The sequence below is a fragment of the Hippocampus bargibanti genome, linkage group LG07 (assembly GCF_051943395.1).
Source record: "Hippocampus bargibanti isolate YZ-2025 linkage group LG07, ASM5194339v1, whole genome shotgun sequence".
Taxonomy (NCBI): domain Eukaryota; kingdom Metazoa; phylum Chordata; class Actinopteri; order Syngnathiformes; family Syngnathidae; genus Hippocampus; species Hippocampus bargibanti.
Window position 1 is genome coordinate 5,676,593 of NC_142740.1, and position 20,085 is coordinate 5,696,677.

A 20,085-nucleotide genomic window follows, 5' to 3' on the forward strand; every position below is an offset into this window, starting at 1 on the left:
GGAGGAGGAGGCGGGGCCTAGTTCCATACATCTTGCAACACATGGAGATGAGCCAACGTTTCTAGGGAGGAACGCTAGCAAAATACCTCCAGTATTTATCGAATGGTGACCTGAAAAAGCACAAAAACAATGACTCAGGAGCGTAAAATATTTTCCTCTCCCCGTGAGTCATCGCTCGCAGACGTTCATTTGCATTGTGCCGCGAAAAACGTCGTCCGACAAACTGTTTTGGAGCTGTTTTGCAATGTTTTCTTTTGTGATGACGTTTATATCGCGATGTTTACATTGTGTGTTAAAAGTGCGACATTTATATTACAATGTATATTTATATTTACATGTTTACATTGCATTGTTTATTTTGCGTCGTTTAGACTGTGATGTTTATATTGCAATGTTTACATTGCGATGTTTATTTTGTGATGTTTAGACGACATTCATATTGCGACGTTTACATTGCGATGTTTACACTACATTGTTTACACTGCATTGTTTCCATTACGACGTTTCTATTGCGACAATTACATTGTGATGTTTATTTTGCGATGTTTAGACTACAGCATTTATATTGCGACGTTCACATCGCATTGTTGATTTTGCAACGTTCATTTTGCAACGTTTATTTTGCGATGTTTATTTTGCGACGTTTATTATGTGATGATGACATTGTGATGTTCATATCGCGACGTTTACATTGTGTTAAAATTGCGACATTTACATTGTGATGTTTATTGTGCGATGTTTATTGTGCGATGTTTACATTGCGAAATTTACACTGCGACAATTACACTGCGATGTTTACATGACGACATTTAGATTGCAACATTTAGATTGCTATATTTATATTGCAACATTTGTATTGCGATGTTTATTTCGCAACGTTTACATTGCGATGTTTATACTGCAACGTTTATTTTGCGACGTTTACATTACGACGTTTACATGGTGACGTTTACATTGTGATGTTTATGTTGCGATGTTTGCATTGCGACATTTACATGACAACATTTATATTGCGACGTTTACATTGCAATGTTTCCATTACAACAATTAGATTGCCATATTTATTTTGCAATGTTTATATTCCGAAATTTACAATGCCACGTTTATTTCGCAACGTTTGCATTACGATGTTCATACTGGAACATTTAGATTGCAACGTTTACATTACGAAGTTTATATTGCAAGTTATATAAAATATACAAATAAATGTATACAATATACAAATCTGCTTTTCCTTTCGGCTTATTCCTTATACATATATATAATATATATATATAGAAATTATATATTTATATCAAAATAAACAAAAGTAAATGTAAACATATATATAAACATATGAAAATAGGTAGCAATATTTATCTAAAGATGTATAAATATTTTTAAAATATATAAATACATATGTAGAAATATATAGAAAATTTCTTAATACAAACACGTGTATAAATGTACAAAAATAGATAGAAATAATTATAGAAATATATATAATATATTATATTATATTAAGACAATATATAGAAATATATAGCAACGTTCTTTATTTAAATAAAGATATAAATACAAATAATAAAATAAATACGCATGGAAAAATTTGTGTTGTTACTGGGATGATACTGCAACGTTCATATTGCAATGTTTACATTACATCATTTAGATTGCCATATTTATTTTTGCAACGTTTACACTATGATGTTTATACTGCAACGTTTATATTGCGACGTTTAAATTGCGATGTTTATATGCTCTACTTTCGCTGCGATCACCCGAACGCACCGTGACCCAAATGACAAACTCACCACGTTCGTCCAAAAGAGGCAAAGCCATTCTCAAAAGCAAACATCCTGCCCTTTTTTGGGGGGCATTTATTGATCTCATTTTGACGGAACCAACTGATGACGACTCGATTTATTGATTGATTGGTTTGTTCTGCAATATGAGTGACACACGCATATTGGTGAAAAGGAGGTTGGCGGCGTGCGTTTTGCTTGCCGTTATGTTGGTGCTGCGACGCAAAGTCGGCCCAAACGACGACGCGTGGGAAAGATTTTTGCAGCAGGCGACGCCCTTTCCTTGCGCACCACAAAAAGGTTCCAGACTTCACCTGCCGGGCTCAACAAATCTTACAAGTGGGTCGGAGGGGGGGGGGGGGTCGTCATCACAACACAACAGCCTTGATGCAGGAGTCCCCCCCCCCAGACAGACACACACACACACACACGCACACACACATGCAAAAACACACACACTCACAATATATAGACAAACACACAATCATATTATATAAACACACACACACACACACTCACAATATATAGACAAACACAATGATATTATACATACACACACATGCACACAACACACACTGACATGCACAAACACAAATTCACACACTCACTGTCATGATCTGGTTGGCGACGAACGGGGGGCGCTGTCGCCCCCGCCTGCGCCTCACAGGTGCTGGTCGTCCCGATCAGATTGGCGACCAGCGGGTGGCGACGTCGGCCCTGCCGGCAGCCTCGCAGGTGCTGGTCGTTGTAATCAATGACACTTAAAAGGACACCTGGCACGATCATCCGGTGCCGATTCATTGTTTGTTTGCTGCTTGGTTGCTGCATGCATCGTGTACGTGTTTGTTTAACCTTGGCGGACTTTTACACTTGGTTTTCTTTTGCTACTTCATATTTTTTCCATTCAGATCATTTTGATGTTTTACATTTTGTTACTGCTGACCTTTATTTTAATACAATTTGTCAAACAACCTCCTGCTCCCTCCTGCCTGCTTTTTGGGATCCGAACCCGCCATCACCACCTCGCAAATCGTGACACTCACATTATATAGACACACACACACACACAATCATATTATTTAGACACACATACACACATGCACTCACACACACACATTATATAGACAAACACACAATTACAGTAAAGTCTCGTTATATCGATATTCAAGGGAGTCCGAAGAAATATCGATATAACCGGGACTATCGATATATCAGACCCTGTTTGCATGTAATTTTCTCCGCGCGTGCATAGAAATAGTATCGATATAACCGGGACTATCGATATATCCGATATCGATATAACGAGACTTTACTGTATATTATATAAACACACACACACTTACACACACTCACAATATATAGACAAACACAATCATATTATATAAATATGCACACACATGCACAAAACACACACTGGCATGCACAAACACACATTCACACACTCACATTATATAGACACACACATACAATCATATTATTTAGACACACATACACACATGCACTCACACACACACACACACATGCAAAAACAGAGTTACACACAATCATATTATACAAACACACACAATGCAAAAACACACAGGCAGACACACACTCACATTATATAGACAAACACAATCGTATTATATAGACACACACACGCACACACACACACTCATTGTATAGACACACACTCATTATATAGACACACACATACACACTCACATTATATAGGCACTCACACACACACACACACACACACACACACACGCTACACACTCATTATACACTCATTATATAGGCACACATACATGCAAAAACACACATTATATATATACATACATACACACACCACACACATGCACTCACACACACACTTATTATATAGTCACACACACAAACACTCACATTATATAGACGCACACACACACACAAACTTGTGAGGACCGACCAAAAAGTATTCTTTTGTCAAAAATGTCCTCACTATGTATGGTGTAAAATCATGGTGGTCCTCACTAACGTACCCATACAAAGTCTCTCTCACTCTCATACACACACACACACACACACACACACACACACACACACACACACACACACACAAGAATGATCTCGACACACACACAAAGCGCACGAACGCATGCAGGCGCATGCAAATGAGAACCGCACCCGTTTGCAAGCATGTGGCAACTATTTTTGAAAGCGCCGGCAGTGCGACTGGTTTGTCGACCCGATGAAAAAAAGCCGTGGTCCAACCTCCCAAACCAACCTCACAACGTCCACAAGGTTATCGACGACCGTCACCAAAAACGATATGAACGAAGATACAGACACGCATGGCCGCTATCTGTTTGCTGTCTATTAGCTATCTGGGTATCTGGCTGCCTATCTAGCTTGCTATCTATTTGCTGTCTGGCTGTGTATTAGCTATCTAACTAACTAGCTGGCTGGCTATCTATTTGCCTTCTATTAGCTATCTAGCTGGCTTTCTATTTGCTGTCTATGAGCTACCTAACTAGGTGGCTATCTAGCTGGCTATCTACCTGCTATATAATTAACTAGCTGGCTAGCTAGCTATTTGCTGTCTATTAGCTATCTAACTAATTGGCTGGTGATCTAGCTAGCTATCTATTTGCCTTCTATTAGCTATCTAGTTAGCTATCTATTTGCTGTCTATTAGCTATCTAATTAACTAGCTGGCTAGCTAGCTAGCTATTTGCTGTCTATTAGCTATATGGCTAATTACTTGGTTATCTAGCTAGCTATCCGCTATCCGTCTAGCTAGCTGTCTAGATATTAAGTAGCTATTGGCTGGCTATCTATTTGTTATCTGACTAGCTGGCTAGCTAGCTATCTATTTGCTGTCTATTAGCTATCTGACTAAGTAGCTGGTTATCTAGCTAACTATCCGCTAGCTGTCTGGCTAGCTATCTAGATAGCTGGATATTAACTAGCTATTAGCTAGTTAGCTCCCGGGTTGAGTGAACGCTGGCGCGTGTGGCTGCCGCTGCTCACCCACAGAAAAACTGATCCTGTGACTTTAAAGTAACCTTGAGAGTTTTGAAAGGTACTTGTAAATGAACGGTATTATGATGATGATGATTATTATTATTATAACCTCACATTGCTTATTGATTATGACATTTTTGTTTTCCCTGATCAAACTTGATCATCATATCATTTGTGTTGGTGTCCATCAAACGGTTTGTTCCACAACGGCGGTTGTGATTCATGCGAAGCATTTGGCGTGAACGGCGATGGCTCATTGGAACGGCGTCTCCGTTCTTGCTTGGGCGGGGAGCGTCGTTGGCAACAACACACACATACACACAAACACGCACAACAGATACACAATAAAAGATTTGGCATGAGACACTTCATTCAGATGCTTTGAAATCATCGAATCCACTTGGTACTCATTAACACTTAAAGGACAACCGACACCATTTTTCTGTTTCCTAACTGACATCAGAAAAACGTTTTATAGCATCTAAAATAGCCAAAACACGCAGGCTGATATTTTTAGTCAAATGCAAAAAAAAACAATAAAAATGACTTAAAGTGTCCAAAATCTGCAAAAAGTTGAGCTGCGAATTGGCCAGTTTCAGAAGGTCCCGCCCTCTTGTTGGTGACGTCACGCCAGAATACTCCTTCACAAACTGCCTCGCTCCAGAATCAAAACAATGGTTTCAGAGAGTTCAGATTTGGAGAAAGATGCTTTCTTCATACTCATTCAGTTATGAATATGATTCAAATAGTTCTGAAGAGGAAAGCAGAAATGTTTGCCATCGATTAAAGAAGTCCTTCCAGATCAATTTGAGCCGTCAGGACTCCAATGCAGCTCCCCGAAAATGCACAAGATGGCGCCCAAGCTCCGTTGGAAATGGGCTGATTTGTCCGCTGGGAATTTTGGTCAACTAGTATCAAATCGTAGTCTTGGTGAAACACACAACGATTCACCATGGCGTTATTTATGTCGTTTTCCTTTGAAGGAAAACGACATAAATAACGCCACGGTGAATCGTTGTGTGTCGCAGCCAATCGCGGTAACACACATAAAGAATGTGCAAGTTGACACAAATTGCGAGCGGACAAATCAGGCCATTTCCAACGGAGCACAGCAGTCGAGCACCAGCGGAGGCGAACGAGGAAGCTAACCAGAGTTAGCATTTCGGTGCTAGCTAGCCGAAGTTTGATACATGTTTACTCATTTAGTCACACCGCATGCTAACTGTGAGCTCACCTGGTGAAAGAGAGCAATCACCATATTAGTGGAACAAACCGATCGGACAAACATCCACTTTCCACTGTGTCATTTGTTACTCTGGAGCGCTGTCGGAGCTTTCTCTCTCATCTCAACATCTGATGTTCATGTGCTTGTGGCGGTCTCCTTTGTGTGTGTGCGTAAAACACACCCCTCTGTCTTCTACCACGGATTTTAACCAATCACGGGCGGCTTTACGGCTCTGATAAGCGGCTTTATGGACGAAACACAACTTGTGCGCCATCTTGTGCATTTTCTGGGCGCTACATTGGAGTCCAGATGGCTCGAATTGATACGGAAGGACTTCTTGAATCGATTGCAAACATTTATGCTTTCCTCTTCAGAACTATGTGAATCATATTGATAACTGGATGAGTAACAAGAAAGCATCTTCTCCCAATCTGAAGCCATTGTTTTGATTCTGGAGCAAGGCAGTTTGTGAAGGAGTATCCTGGCGTGACGTCACGAACAAGGGGGCGGGACTTTCTGAATCTGCCCAGTTTCGAGCTCATTTTGTGGCAGTTTTGGGACACTTCACGTCATTTTTATTGGTGTACTCAACCTGCGTGGTTTTGGGTATTTTCGACGCTATCAAACATTTTTCTGATGTCAGTTAGGAAACAAAAGAATTATGTCGGTTGTCCTTTAACTCATTCGCTGCCATTCCCGAATTTATTCGGGAATTGAAAATATGACGTAGAGCGCCATTCCCCAATTTTTTTTGTTTTTCATGCTTGGGTGCCGATAAAGCGCTGGTCAGACCTCTGGCCATGTTTTTTCCTTCCACGCGGGAGCAACATTTGCCTTTTTGTCCATGTTAGCGCTTTGTTACAGCTTTAGCTGTTGTTAATACACTTTATAAATCAATATGGATGGATTGCATTAGATTTTGGACAGGCGCCCCCATTTCAAATTCAGATGACTCCAGACCCATATCACTTAGGAATGAAGAATTTTTCACTATTTTCCATGTTAGCGCTTTGTTCCAGCTTTAGCTGTTGTTAAAACACTTTATAAACCAATATGGATGAATTGCATAGGATTTTGGACAGCCGCCTTCATTTCAATCTCAGATAACTCCAGATCTATATAATTTAGGAATGAAGCCTTTTTCCCTCTTTTCCATGTTAGCGCTTTGTTCCAGCTTTAGCTGTTGTTAAAGCGCTACATCAACCAATCTGCATGTATTGCATTGTATTTTGGACAGCTGCCCCCATTTCAAGCTCATATAACTCCAGATTCTAATTTAGGAATTAACTCTTTTTTTCTGATAAAAGAAGAGAGTCTAAGGTTTCTTATGCTAAATTGAATGTTTATGTCATCCTAAAAGTCAATATTTTGTGGTTCTTGCAATTCCAGTGACGATGACAAAAACCCTGGCACTGCAGTGGACACATTTTTTTTGCACATCTGGCAGGCAGTGAAGGAGTTAACAAAAAAAACAGCAGTTCAACAACAGCAACGCGCTACGGTGAGGATTAAACAATAAATAATAACAACTTGGACTTGAAATGACCTTGTAGATCAAAATAAACGACATGCTTTGTAGCGTGAGTGGCGTGAAGATGAATCATGTGACACGTGACATGGCATCAAACGCTGACGTTTGCATGATTCAGAGAGGAACGGCAAATTTCTATTTTGGGCAGGAGGCAGCGTTTAAAAGAAAAATGCCATTTGAAAAACTAAACAAAAAGAAAATCAGTGTTTCAGTTACGGCAGTGCAACATTTCAATCGTTTTCTTCCATGATGTCAGGGATTAGCCAGCTAGCTGAATAGAAAGAGAGCTAGCTCAATCGCTAGCTATCTCAATCACTTGCTAGCTAGCTCAATCACGAGCAAGCTCAATAGGTGAGCATTGGATTTCACAAGTCTGAATTGCTTTTGTAGGCTGAATAAAATGATGTGGTGGACCAGATTTGGTCCCCGGGCCTTGACTTTAACACCCATGATGCAAGGGAGTAGTTAGCTAGCTAAATAGAAAAAGAGCAATCTAGCGAGCGAGATAGCTAGCTAACTCAATAGATTTCGTCCCCGGGCCTCGACTTTAACACCTGTGATGTAAAGGATTAACCAGATGGCTGAATAGAAAAAGCTAGCTCGCTAGCTAGCTAGCTCAATAGATTTGGTCCCTGGGCCTTGATTTTGGCACCTGTCAAAGGGATTATCCAGCTAATTGAATAGAAAGACAGCTCGCTAGCTCGCTAGATAGCTTGATTGATGAGCATGGGAAGTTTGATTTACTTTGCCGGCCCCAATAAAATTATGTGGCGGGCCAGATTTGGTCCACGGGCCTTGACTATGACACCCGTCATGTAAGGGATTAGCCAGATAGCCGAATAGAGAAAGAGACAGCTAGCGAGCTCAATCACTAGCTAGTGAGCTCACTAGCCAGCTCAATAGATTTAGACCCCGGGCCTTGACTTTGGCACGTGTTACCTGAATAGCTAGCTGGCTAGCAAGTTCTAGCTAGCTAGCTAGTTCAATAGACCTGTAGTTTAGATTAGCCAGATAACTGAATAGAACGAGAGATAGCCCCCTTGCTCACTAGCTAGCTAACTAGCTAGTTCAATAGACCTGTGGTTTAGATCATTTAGGGTCCACACCTGTCAAAGGCATTAGCCAGATAGCTGAATAGAATGAGAGCTAGCCATCTTGCTCGCTAGCTAGCTAGTTCAATAGACCTGTAGTTTAGGTCATTTATGGTCGACACCTGTCAAAGGGATTAGCCAGCTAACTGAATAGAATGAGAGCTAGCCATCTTGCTCGCTAGCTAGGTCAATCACTAGCTTGCTAGTTCAATAGACCTGTGGTTTAGCTCATTTATGGTCCACACCTGTCAAAGAGATTAGCCAGCTAACTAAATAGAATGAGAGCTAGCTGTCTTGCTCACTAGCTTGCTAGCTAGGTAGTTCAATAGACCTGCGGTTTAGATCATTTAGGGTCCACACCTGTCAAATGGATTAGCCAGATAACTGAATAGAATGAGAGATAGCCACCTTGCTAACTAGCTAGCTAACTAGCTAGTTCAATAGAGCCGTGGTTGAGATCATTTAAGGTCCACACCTGTCAAAGGGATTAGCTAGCCACCCACGGTGGTTGAGGTCCAAGCGGACCTTTTGGATTTTTGTTGCCCGAAGCGACGCTAACTTGTTTTGGTTGTCTTCTTTAGCATGAGGCCAGTGTAGCATCGTCGCTAACCTTGGCACAGGGAACATCGGGTTGACAGTCCGCTGAAGACCTTTCCCGCTTTTGTCTTTGAGGCGAGCGGTCGGACCCTCCAAAAAATCCAGTCACAATCCTTCCGTCCGTCCGTTCACAGTTTCTCATCCCTTGGTGGCATCGGCCGAAAGGTTTTCCAGGAGAGTTCTGTAAATGTCCGAGCGGAGAAAACGCGGGTACGAGTCCCTTTCCATCAGGGCGTAAACCATTTTCTGAGCCTCGTCGAAACAATGGACGCTGGGACTCTTGACGCTTCTTTTGATCTGCTCTCGAGTCTGGTAGTCGATGTTGATCTGGAATCAGGCGGATTGATTAGGGGGGGATGGGAAGACCGTGAGGTTTCCTACGCTAGCTAGCTAGCTCAATAGATTTGGTCCCCGGGCCTTGACTTTAACACCTATGATGTAAGGGATTGGCCAGATAGATGAACAGAAAAAGAGCTAGCTGGCGAGCGCGATTGCTAACTGGCGAGCTCGATCGCTAGCTAGCGAGCTCGATCGCTAGCTGGCGAGCTTAATCGCTAGCTGGCGAGCTCGAACGCTAACTGGCGAGCTCGATCGCTAGCTCAACAGATTTGGTCCCCGGGTCTTGACTTTTACACCTATGATGTAAGGGATTAGCCAGATAGCTGAACAGAAAAAGCGCTACATAGCAAAATGGCTTGCTCTCATTCTATTCAGTTAGCTGGCTAATCCTTTTAACAGGTGTGGACCATAAATGATCTAAACCACAGGTCTAATAAACTAGCTAGCTAGCAAGTGACCTAGCTAGCGAGCTCGACCGCTAGCTCGCGATTGAGCTGACTGTCCCCGGGCCTTAACTTTGGTACTTGTCAAAGGGATTAGCCAGATAGCTGAATAGAAAAAGAGCTCGCTAGCGAGCTCGTTCGCTAGCTGGCTCAAATCTAGCTAGCTAGCTCAATAGACCTGTAGTTTAGATCATTCCTGGTCCACACCTGTCAAAGTGATTAGCCAGCTAACTGAATAGAATGAGAGCCAGCCATTTTGCTCGCTAGCTAGGTCAATTGCTAGCTAGCTAGTTCATTAGACCTGTGGTTTCGATCATTTATGGTCCACACCTGTCAAAGGGATTAGCCAGCTAACTGAATAGAATGAGAGCCAGCCATTTTGCTCGCTAGCTAGGTCAATCGCTAGCTAGCTAATTCAATAGACCTGTGGTTCAGATCATTTAGGGTCCGCGGGGAAGCCAGCAAAAGACCGCGAGTTAGCGCCTCGACATTTCCCGGACTGGAAATCACGATCTTTGCTCACCTCTCTGGGAGATTCCGCTTTGACGAATTGTTCGTAGATTTTCTTGGCTTTGGACGCCATCCGGAAGGACGATTTGATCTTCTTGAAGTCCTCGCAGGTCAACCAAAACTCGATGTTCTCGTCGCTGTATTCGGATTTCAGAAAGTTGCGAAATGCCGCCAATCCGTCTGAGGACAATCACAACAAACTCAGAGGTCATCCAAGCAAAACGACGGTTTTAGATTTTGGCTCCGCCCTCCCCCCGCAAAAACGTACATTTTGAATCCAGCAGACGCTCCAAAGACTGCGACCATTCTTGGGTATCTTCTAAAGTCAGCCTGCCGAAAGACAACACAAATTATGTGATGTGAACCAATATTTTATGCGGGATTAGCCTTTTAAAAAATGCATATAGCGCAGTTAGCCGCAATTAGCATCCCGTGCTACCCCGTAAAAAAAAAAATGACAGAGCGGCCATTTTGCTAATTTCTTCGGCGGCAGCGACGTCTGCTTTGCCTCTATTGAAACAAAAAGTATGGAAACGACAACAAAATTGGTTCTGATGAAATTGTGCTTCGACCTTTGACCTTGCAAGTGTTAGATTCGATTGGATTAACTTTAATTAGTCTGGCAGTGGAGAAATTGACATTTCACAGCAGAAAAGTGAGAAAAACGAAGAAGAAAGAAAAGGAAGAAGTAGAAAAACAAAATACTAAATAACACATAATGTGACAACACAAAGACAGTAGTCCAATCTTTCATACTTTCTGCACCCTCTTTGTTGCATGAAGCAGTTCTCGATGAAAGAGGAGAGGATCAAAGCGTCTTTTTCACCAGTGGATCAGGAACGTCATGGTGGAATGTGCATATCTGGAGGAGAGGATCATTATCTGGCTAGCTATCTGGCTGGCTGGCTATCTAGCTCGCTACCTAGCGGGCTATCTATTTGCCATCTATCTAGCTATCTATTTGCGATCTATTAGCTGTCTTGTTGGCTATCTAACGAGCTATATATTAGCTATCTAGCTGGCTATTAACTATCTACCGGGCTAGCTATCTGGCTGGATAGCTATCTGGTTATCTAGCTAACTACCTAGCCGGCTATCTATTTACTACCCAGCTAGCTACCTAGTTAGCTAGCTATTTCCTATCTATTATCTGTCCCATTGGCTGTCTAGCTGGCTATTCACTATCTATGTGCTAGCTATCTAGCTGGCTAGCTATTAGCTATATGTTAGCAAGCTTTCTATCTATTTGAGTTCCTTCCATGTTGAGGGAACGCTGGCGCGTGTGGCTGCCACTGCTCACTCACAGAAAACCGGATCTTGTGACTGTAGAGTGACCTTGAGAGTTTTGAAAGGCACTTAGAAATCAAATGTATTATTATTATCATCAAAACATCCTTTACATCAGTGGATCAGGGACGTCATGGTGGAATGTGCATGTCTGCTACAAGCTAAATATTTGAAAGCAAACACCGATCTGTAGCATCCATTGACCAAAACAGACTGTCTCCCATCTCCGGTCCAATGTCAAAATTCACTTCAATTCCAAGCCACGGCCATTCCACATAAAAACACGTTAATGAAAAGAACTTGCGTGAAAGTTAGGCACAAGAAATAAGAATGGGACGAGCTGGCTACCTAGAAAGCTAGCTATTTACTATCTATTAGCTATCTGGCTGGTTAGCTATATACAGTCATACCTTGGCTTACGAACTTAATTGGTTCCCAGACAGAGTGGGTAAGGGAAAAGTGTGTATCCCAAAAAATAATTTCCCATAGGAAACCATTAAAATAAGAATAATCCGTTCCCAGGTCCCCATAAAAAAGAATTTTCCACAAAATAAGCCTTAAAACTACATAAAATGGACCTTATTATATGTATAATAAATGTGCTATTGGATTGAAATGAAAGAAATAAGCTGTACTATATAACAAAGTCGGTTCATTGACCTTGGTGATGGTCATTGATGTCGTTGCCTCTTGATATCCGAGTAAAGTTGGGGTGCTTTCTCCGTGATAATACCCTCACTCACACTGTCCCCTGCCAGCTGCTTTTGGTTCATCCAAAACAACATAACCTCTTCTATTGCCTGAGACCGTTGCTTAGACAACACAGAAACACCCTTAGCCACACGTAGCAATGGTCGACTTAGCGTACTGGTCGTGGGACGCTAAGTCACCCAAACACACATTTCGTTGGTGTTTTTTGATGATCTCCTTGTTTTGCTCGACCGTTATTTTCTTTTGTGTCTTCTTAGCCTTAAAACTAGCCTGTGGTGGGGTCTTTTTCGGTCCCATGATAGCAAAAGTACTCCACTCGATAACAAACCACGTCTGCACTCAAAGAAAGGGGGTGACGAAAACTAGTCCGCCAGCAACCGTGTCGCCGTGTGGTTTGGTTTGTTTGCCGAAAACTAATTCAGAAAGACTATATGGTCGCGAATTGAATGTTCGTAAGTTAAAGCGTTCGTAAGCTGAGGTATCACCGCATCAGCAAAACGAAGGTCCCGTCGGTTGTCCTTACCTCTCGGATGTGGATGAGTGCGAGAACATGCACTGGAGTCGGCATATGAAGTTCTTTCCGCTGCGGGGAACAAAAAGCATCAGTATCCACAAACGTGTTCGTCTTGCGGCGGATTTAACGGCCTTCAAAGTAATTTCGGGGTCAACCTGCGCAAGATTGTCGGCCATGTTATGATAATATAATAATAATAATAATAATAATCCATTTCATTTCTAAGCGCCTTTCAAAAGTCTCAAGGTCACTTTATAGTCACAGGATAATTTTTTTGTGGGTGAGCAGCGGCAGTCAAATGTGCCAGCTTTCACGCAACCCGGAAGTAATGCAAATAGAAAGCTTGCTAGCTAGCCAATAGATAGCTAATAGATAACTACAGTAAAGTCTCGTTATATCGATATCGGATATATCGATAGTCCCGGTTATATCGATATTTTTTCGGACTCCCTTGAATATCGATATAACGAGACTTTACTGTATATAGCAAATAGATAGCAAATAACTCACGAGCTTGCTAAATAATCAAGAAATATTCAGACTAAATGCTGTTTTTTTCCCCTTTAGTCATTCATTTACCATCAATTTTAAACAGCAGACGATAGCATAATTGGTAACGAGATTTGAGTGTTACTTTTGCCGCTAACGAGTAAAAAAAAAAACTCATAAATAAAATATTTACACTCAAAATTCTTTTCATTACTTTGGAAAGCAGGCCACAATAGCGTAAAAAGAAAAAAAGACAACAACATGGCAATCTGATGATGTCATCAGCTTCCAGTCAAAATGGCAGGAAGCTTTCCATCCAGCGCGCCAAAATTCTTAAAGGTCGGAATTCTGAGTTAAAGGTCGGAATTCTGATTTAAAAGTCAGAATCCTGAGTTAAAAGTCAAAATTCTGAGTTTAAAAGTCAGAATTCTGAGTTAAAAGTCAAAATTCTGAGTTTAAAAGTCAGAATTCTGAGTTAAAAAGTCGGAATTCTGAGTTAAAAGTCGGAAGTCTGAGTTAAAAGGTCGGAATTCTGAGTTAAAAAGTCGGAAATCTGAGTTAAAAGTCGAAATTCTGAGTTAAAAAGTCGGAAATCTGAGTTAAAAAGTCGAAATTCTGAGTTAAAAAGTCAGAAATCTGAGTTAAAAAGTCGGAAATCTGAGTTAAAAAGTCGAAATTCTGAGTTAAAAAGTCAGAAATCTGAGTTAAAAGGTCGGAATTCTGAGTTAAAAGGTCGGAATTCTGAGTTAAAAAGTCAGAATTCGGAGTTAAAAAGTCAGAATTCTGAGTTAAAAAGTCGGAATTCTGAGTTAAAAAGTCGGAAATCTGAGTTAAAAAGTCGAAATTCTGAGTTAAAAAGTCAGAAATCTGAGTTAAAAAGTCAGAAATCTGAGTTAAAAGGTCGGAATTCTGAGTTAAAAGGTCGGAATTCTGAGTTAAAAAGTCAGAATTCGGAGTTAAAAAGTCAGAATTCTGAGTTAAAAAGTCGGAATTGTGAGTTAAAAGTTGGAATTCTGAGTTAAAAGTCAGAATTCGGAGTTAAAAGTCAGAATTCTGAGGTGAATGTGTAGCGTTACTTCAGGTTTGAGTGAACGCTGGCGTGTCTGGCTGCCGCTGCTCACGTTTTTCTTGTCTTGACTGTAAAGTGAGTTTTGAAAGGCGCTTATAAATGACATGTATTATTATTATTAAAATATTTTACTTTGAAAGAAGTTCCGAATGCAAAGCGCAGACGGACGATTTCTATTTTTCAGGCGCTTTTTCGGGCTAGCTTGGAGAGTCCAAATTGCGGCTAGGCTACACATCAACGAACCCCCCCCTTTTAGGACTCACATGTTCTTGTTTCGCTTCCTGTCATCTCGGTCCATGATGAAGTGCGATGGGACCAGGAGCCGTCTTGGCATGGTTTCGCTAAGCGGGCGCTCGCCGTCTCCCGGTCGGGGTCATGCCGCGGCCGACAAAGGCTTTGGAAGCCCCCCCCCCGACCCCGACGGCTTTTTATACCCAGACGGGGCCGAGCGCTAGGGAGGCAGACTGAAGAGGAAGCAGCCTCCCAAATCCTCCTCCCATTTGTCTTTTCCTGCCACCTCACGGTTAGAAAGTAGGTTACTTAGCTATCTATTAGCTAGCTAGCTTTCTATCTGAGTTACTTCCGGGGTGAGTGAAGGCCTAACTAGCTATCTGTTAGTGATCTATTAACTAGCTTTCTATCAGAGTTACTTAGCTATCTATTAGCTGTCTGTTAGCTAGCTCGCTTTCTATCCGAGTTACTTAGCTATCTGTTAGCTGTCTATTAGCTAGATTTCTATCTGACATAATTCCGGGTTGCGTGAAAGCCTAGCTAGCTATCTGTTAGCTATCTATTAGCTAGCTCGCTTTCTATCCGAGTTACTTTCTATCTGAGTTATTTCCGGGTTGAGTGAAGGCCTAGCTAGCTATCTGTTTGCTATCTATTAGCTAGCTAGCTTTCTATCTGAGTTACTTTCCGAGTTACGTCCGGGTTGAGTGAAGGCCTAGCTAGCTATGTGTTAGCTATCTATTAGCTAGATAGCTTTCTATCCGAGTTACTTAGCTATCTATTAGCTGCCTATTAGCTAGCTAGCTTTCTATCTGAGTGACTTCCGGGTTGACTGAAGGCCTAGCTAGCTATCTGTTAGCTATCTATTAGCTAGATAGCTTTCTATCCGAGTTACTTAGTTATCCATTAGCTGCCTATTGGCTAGCTAGCTTTCTATCTGAGTAACTTCCGGGTTGAGTGAAGGCCTAGCTAGCCGTCTGTTAGCTATCTATTAGCTAGCTAGATTTCTATCCGAGTTACTTTCTGAGTTATTTCCGGGTTGAGTGAAGGCCTAGTTAGCTATCTGTTAGTTATCTATTAGCTAGCTAGCTTTCTATCTGAGTTACTTCCGGGTTGAGTGAAGGCCTGCCTAGCTATCTGTTAGCTATCGATTAGCTAGCTAGCTTTCTATCCGAGTTACTTCCGGGTTGAGTGAATGCTGGCGCGTGTGGCTGCCGCTGCTTACCCACAGAAAAACGTATCTTGTGACTGTAAAGTGACCTTGAGAGTTTTGAAAGGCACTTAGAAATCAAATTTATTATTATTCTTATTAGGCGACATTGGCGCTGCACGCTCTTACTTCCTTTTCTCGATGTCGGACTCCCCCGTTCAGGATGTCCTTTCACAGTGTCTTCTCCGACGAACCCATCATGTCATCGCCGCATTGCGATCTGTGCAGAACGGATGCCAACGATAGAATCAGTGACTGCCAGTGGTGGTGTTTCAAGGCCTTCTCTGCTGGCCTCAAAATATGGGAATCACAGACTGATGCGAATGATATTTTGTTCGTGGATTCTTCGGAAATCATTCCAAATTGTCCTTAAGTTCCCTTTAATTGCGTTTCTTTCCCCTGTTGTCCTGCTTCCAGGTGTGTATTTTCATATTTAAGCCTTGAACCAATCACATTTCAGCCATCACTTGTTACCAGGGTCAGAAATCTACCCGTAGGCCTTGACAATCAGTTCTGCAAGCCCTGTAGCATAAAAATCAATGTCGATGAAACTGTTGCTTTATTTAACCATTCCGATTTCTAGCTGGTGACACTAAGGCCTTCTAGCAGGCCTTATTTTCTGGCTCAGGCTAACCCCGAGAGGACTTGTAGTCAATCACACCACACTTCTTATATAAGTCACAGTCGCTGGAGCTGTAGTTAAGGTGTCATGAGATAAAATAGTTCTAAAGGGTTGGATTGATTCAGAAGTAGGACTACTGAAGGCTTAGCTGTCAAATGCCCGCCTCACCACTGGTTCCCAGGGTCCGAAATTGACCCGGATGCCTTCACCATCAGTACTGCGGGCCTTTTCGAATCAAATAAGTGTTAATCAAACTGTTGCTTTCACCAATATGATTTGGAGTTGGCGACACCAAGGCCTTCTCGCAGGCCCTTCTTATTTCCTGGCTAACGCTACCCTCTAGTGGACTTCTACTGTCATCAAATACAGGTAACATCCGACTTACGACCGGCTCGACTTACGACCACCTGTACTTACGACTACGACTTCCAGACCCTATTTTGAACATTTTAAGAGGGGGAGTTTGCGAGTCATTTAGCCTCCAAGTCTCTATTCAACATTTTGAATGGATTTCGACTTAAGACCATTTTGACTTACGACCGTTTGGTCGGAATGGAACTCGGTCGTAAGTCGGATGGATTGGATTGGGTTTGCCTTTATTAGTCTCGCAGTGGAGACATTTACATTTCACAGCAGCAAAGTGATGAAAGTAATGTTGCCTGTAGTTATGAAGGCTCGAATTGATTCAGACATCGCACAACTGAAGGCCTCGGTGTCAAATGCCCGGCCCGCCACTGGTTATCAGGGTCCGAAATCGACCGGGACGCCTTCACTCTCAGTTCTGCAGGCCCTCTAAGCACAAAGAAGTTTGGACAGATCCGTTATTTGTTAAAACAAGTTGTAAGCGAACTCAAGTGGCGCAGAAGAAGGTGCGCTGGAAATATATTTCTGGAGTCGCTGGAGCGTGATTTCAATTTCAGATGTTGCAACGAGATCAACGGCGTGGCAAAATGTTGCCAACGGTGAGCTAAATATGTAAGATGACGACCAAGGCGGCAACTGAGCGACGTTGTCCGAGAAACGACAAACTTTTCGCTTGTTTACCGATGCAATCTTAAAGTCAAGTCAAGGAAACATATTAGCTATCAAGCTAACACGCTAGCTGTTATTTGCCACCGGACCCTGCCGTTGACTTCTCCATGGCTCCCTCATCAAGGAAAAGCTTTCTTTCACTGTCATCTGGACTTTTCTTCGAAGGTGTCGGACATTTTCCTCCTCATCCGAAGAGCTTCGTCAGCGAACTCAAGTTGTGCTGGTAACCCTGGCCCTATATACCTAATAGAGAGAGGTGGGCCAGGTGCCAGACCTCTGGGATAGGTCCGGAGACTTTAAGGTATCTAGCTAGCTATCTATTAGATATATAGCTAGCTAGCTATTTGAGTCAGTAAACATATTAGCTATCTAGATAGCTAGCTATTAGCTATATTACTGACTATTAGCTAGCTAGCCTTCGATCTTTTTGAGTGAAAGTGGGCGCGTGTGGCTGCCGCTGCTCACCCACAGAAAATCTGATCGTACGACTGTAAACTGCTGACCCACAGAAAAACTGATCCTATGACTGTAAAGTGACCTTGAGAGTTTTGAAAGGTGCTTATAAATGAAATGCATTATTATTATTATTATTAGATAGCTGGCTATATAGCTATCAAGCTAGCTATTTGTGCCAGACTAGATTAGCTATCTAGTTGGCTAGCTATCTATTAGCTATCTGGCTAGCTATCTCATTCTATTAGCTATTTCTATCTTCTTGAGTTATTCCGGGTTGATTATTATTATTATTATTCTCTCTCCCGTCAGAGAAGGCGATGAGAAAATTCCCCTAAGAAGGCAGCGCACGCTAGGCTAGGCGATCCGTTCCGCATCAGGTCGTAGGATGACTGCTGTCGTTTAAGCCCCGACTCCCCCCCGGAGTTATTCTTAGCATGCTTAGCTCGCTGCTCCTTTTTAAGGCACATTTTTGTGGAATAAGGCCGTTTACAGAATAGCGGAGGATCAAGGGTTGCTGAGGGGGTTACCTTTTTCCACTTGGCGCGCTGGAAGCTTTTGTCTAATTCGAGCGTTGGTCAGACGTGCGACTAAAAACAGAATCTCCTCGGCTACCGACTCGTGACGCGCGTCCATCGGTGAGCCTCCACTTTTGGAAAAGAAATACTGGATACCCTCTCGTCTCAAAGCTTATTTTTGAATAATATATTTCATTTACAAGCGCCTTTCAAAACTCTCAAGGTCACTTTACAGTCACAGGATCAGTTTTTCTGTGGGTGAGCAGCGGCAACATTCACTCAACCGGGAATAACTCAAATAAATGAAGTTAGCTAGCTCGCTAATAGATAACTAATAGATAGCCAGCTAGCTAGTTAGACAGCTAATTGATAGCAAATAGATAGCTAGCTAGGTAGCCAGCAACGGTGAACCCGTTCAACCGGGAATAACTCAAATAAACCAAGTTAGCTAGCTCACTAATAGATCACTAATAGAGAGCCAGCGAGCTAGTTAGACAGCCAATTGATAACAAAGAGATAGCGAGCTAGGTAGCCAGCAACGGTGAACCCGTTCAACCGGGAATAACTCAAATAAACCAAGTTAGCTAGCTCGCTAATAGATCACTAATAGAGAGCCAGCTAGCTAGTTAGACAGCCAATTGATAGCAAAGAGATAGCGAGCTAGGTAGTCAGCAACGCTGAACCCGTTAAACTGGGAATAACTCAAATAGATCAAGTTAGCTAGATAGCTAATAGATATCTAATAGATAGCCAGCTAGCTAGTTAGACAGTGAATTGATAGCAAATAGATAGCTAGGAAGGTAGCCAGCAATGGTGAACCCGTTCAACCGGGAATAACTCAAATAGATCAAGTTAGCTAGATAGCTAATAGATAACTAATAGATAGCCAGCTAGCTAGTTAGACAGCGAATTGATAGCAAATAGATAGCTAGCAAGGTAGCCAGCAACAGTGAACCCGTTTAACCGGGAATAACTCAAATAGATCAAGTTAGCTAGATAGCTAATAGATAACTAATAGATAGCCAGCTAGATAGTTAGACAGCGAATTGATAGCAAATAGATAGCAAGCTAGGTAGCCAGCAACGGTGAACCCATTCAATCGGGACGAACAAATAGATCAAGTCAGCTAGCTAGCTAATTTTTGTAGCTATCTACCTTGCTATCGTTTAGCTAGCTATCTGGCTGGTTATTTGGGCTGGCTATCTAGCGTGCAATTAGCGAGACAGCTCTCTGGATGGCTGGTTATTAGGGTTGGCTATCTAGCTAGCTATCATTTAGCTCGATAGCTATCTGTCTAGCTTTTTATCTATTTCAGTTACTTCCGGGTTGGGTGAACGCTGGCGCATGTGGATGCCACTGCTCACCCGCAGAAAAACTGATCCCATGACTGTAAAGTGACCTTGAGAGTTTTGAAAGGTACTTAGAAATGAAATGGATTATTATT

At 42.1% G+C, this 20,085-nt stretch overlaps 1 protein-coding gene across 6 annotated transcripts in view; it reads right to left on the minus strand.

Annotated features, from left to right (window-relative positions):
- Positions 1–6,688: 6,688 nt before the first annotated feature.
- Positions 6,689–20,085, minus strand: part of LOC148895279 (regulator of G protein signaling 8-like) — a 121,510-nt gene continuing 108,113 nt past the window's right edge. The window contains exons 2-8 of one of the 6 annotated variants that reach the window (XM_089000825.1): positions 16,146–16,236; positions 16,032–16,066; positions 14,842–15,095; positions 13,030–13,089; positions 10,777–10,838; positions 10,522–10,688; positions 6,689–9,543 (exon numbers count right to left, since the gene is read on the minus strand). In XM_089000825.1, coding sequence (XP_088856951.1) covers positions 9,355–9,543; positions 10,522–10,688; positions 10,777–10,838; positions 13,030–13,089; positions 14,842–14,912 — 549 coding nt within the window. In that variant the 5' untranslated portion in view covers positions 14,913–15,095; positions 16,032–16,066; positions 16,146–16,236 and the 3' untranslated portion in view covers positions 6,689–9,354. Of the gene's footprint in view, positions 9,544–10,521; positions 10,689–10,776; positions 10,839–13,029; positions 13,222–14,841; positions 16,237–18,653; positions 18,740–20,085 lie in introns of those variants that run through there. The other 5 variants (XM_089000826.1, XM_089000828.1, XM_089000824.1 and 2 more) reach the window with 5 other exon arrangements.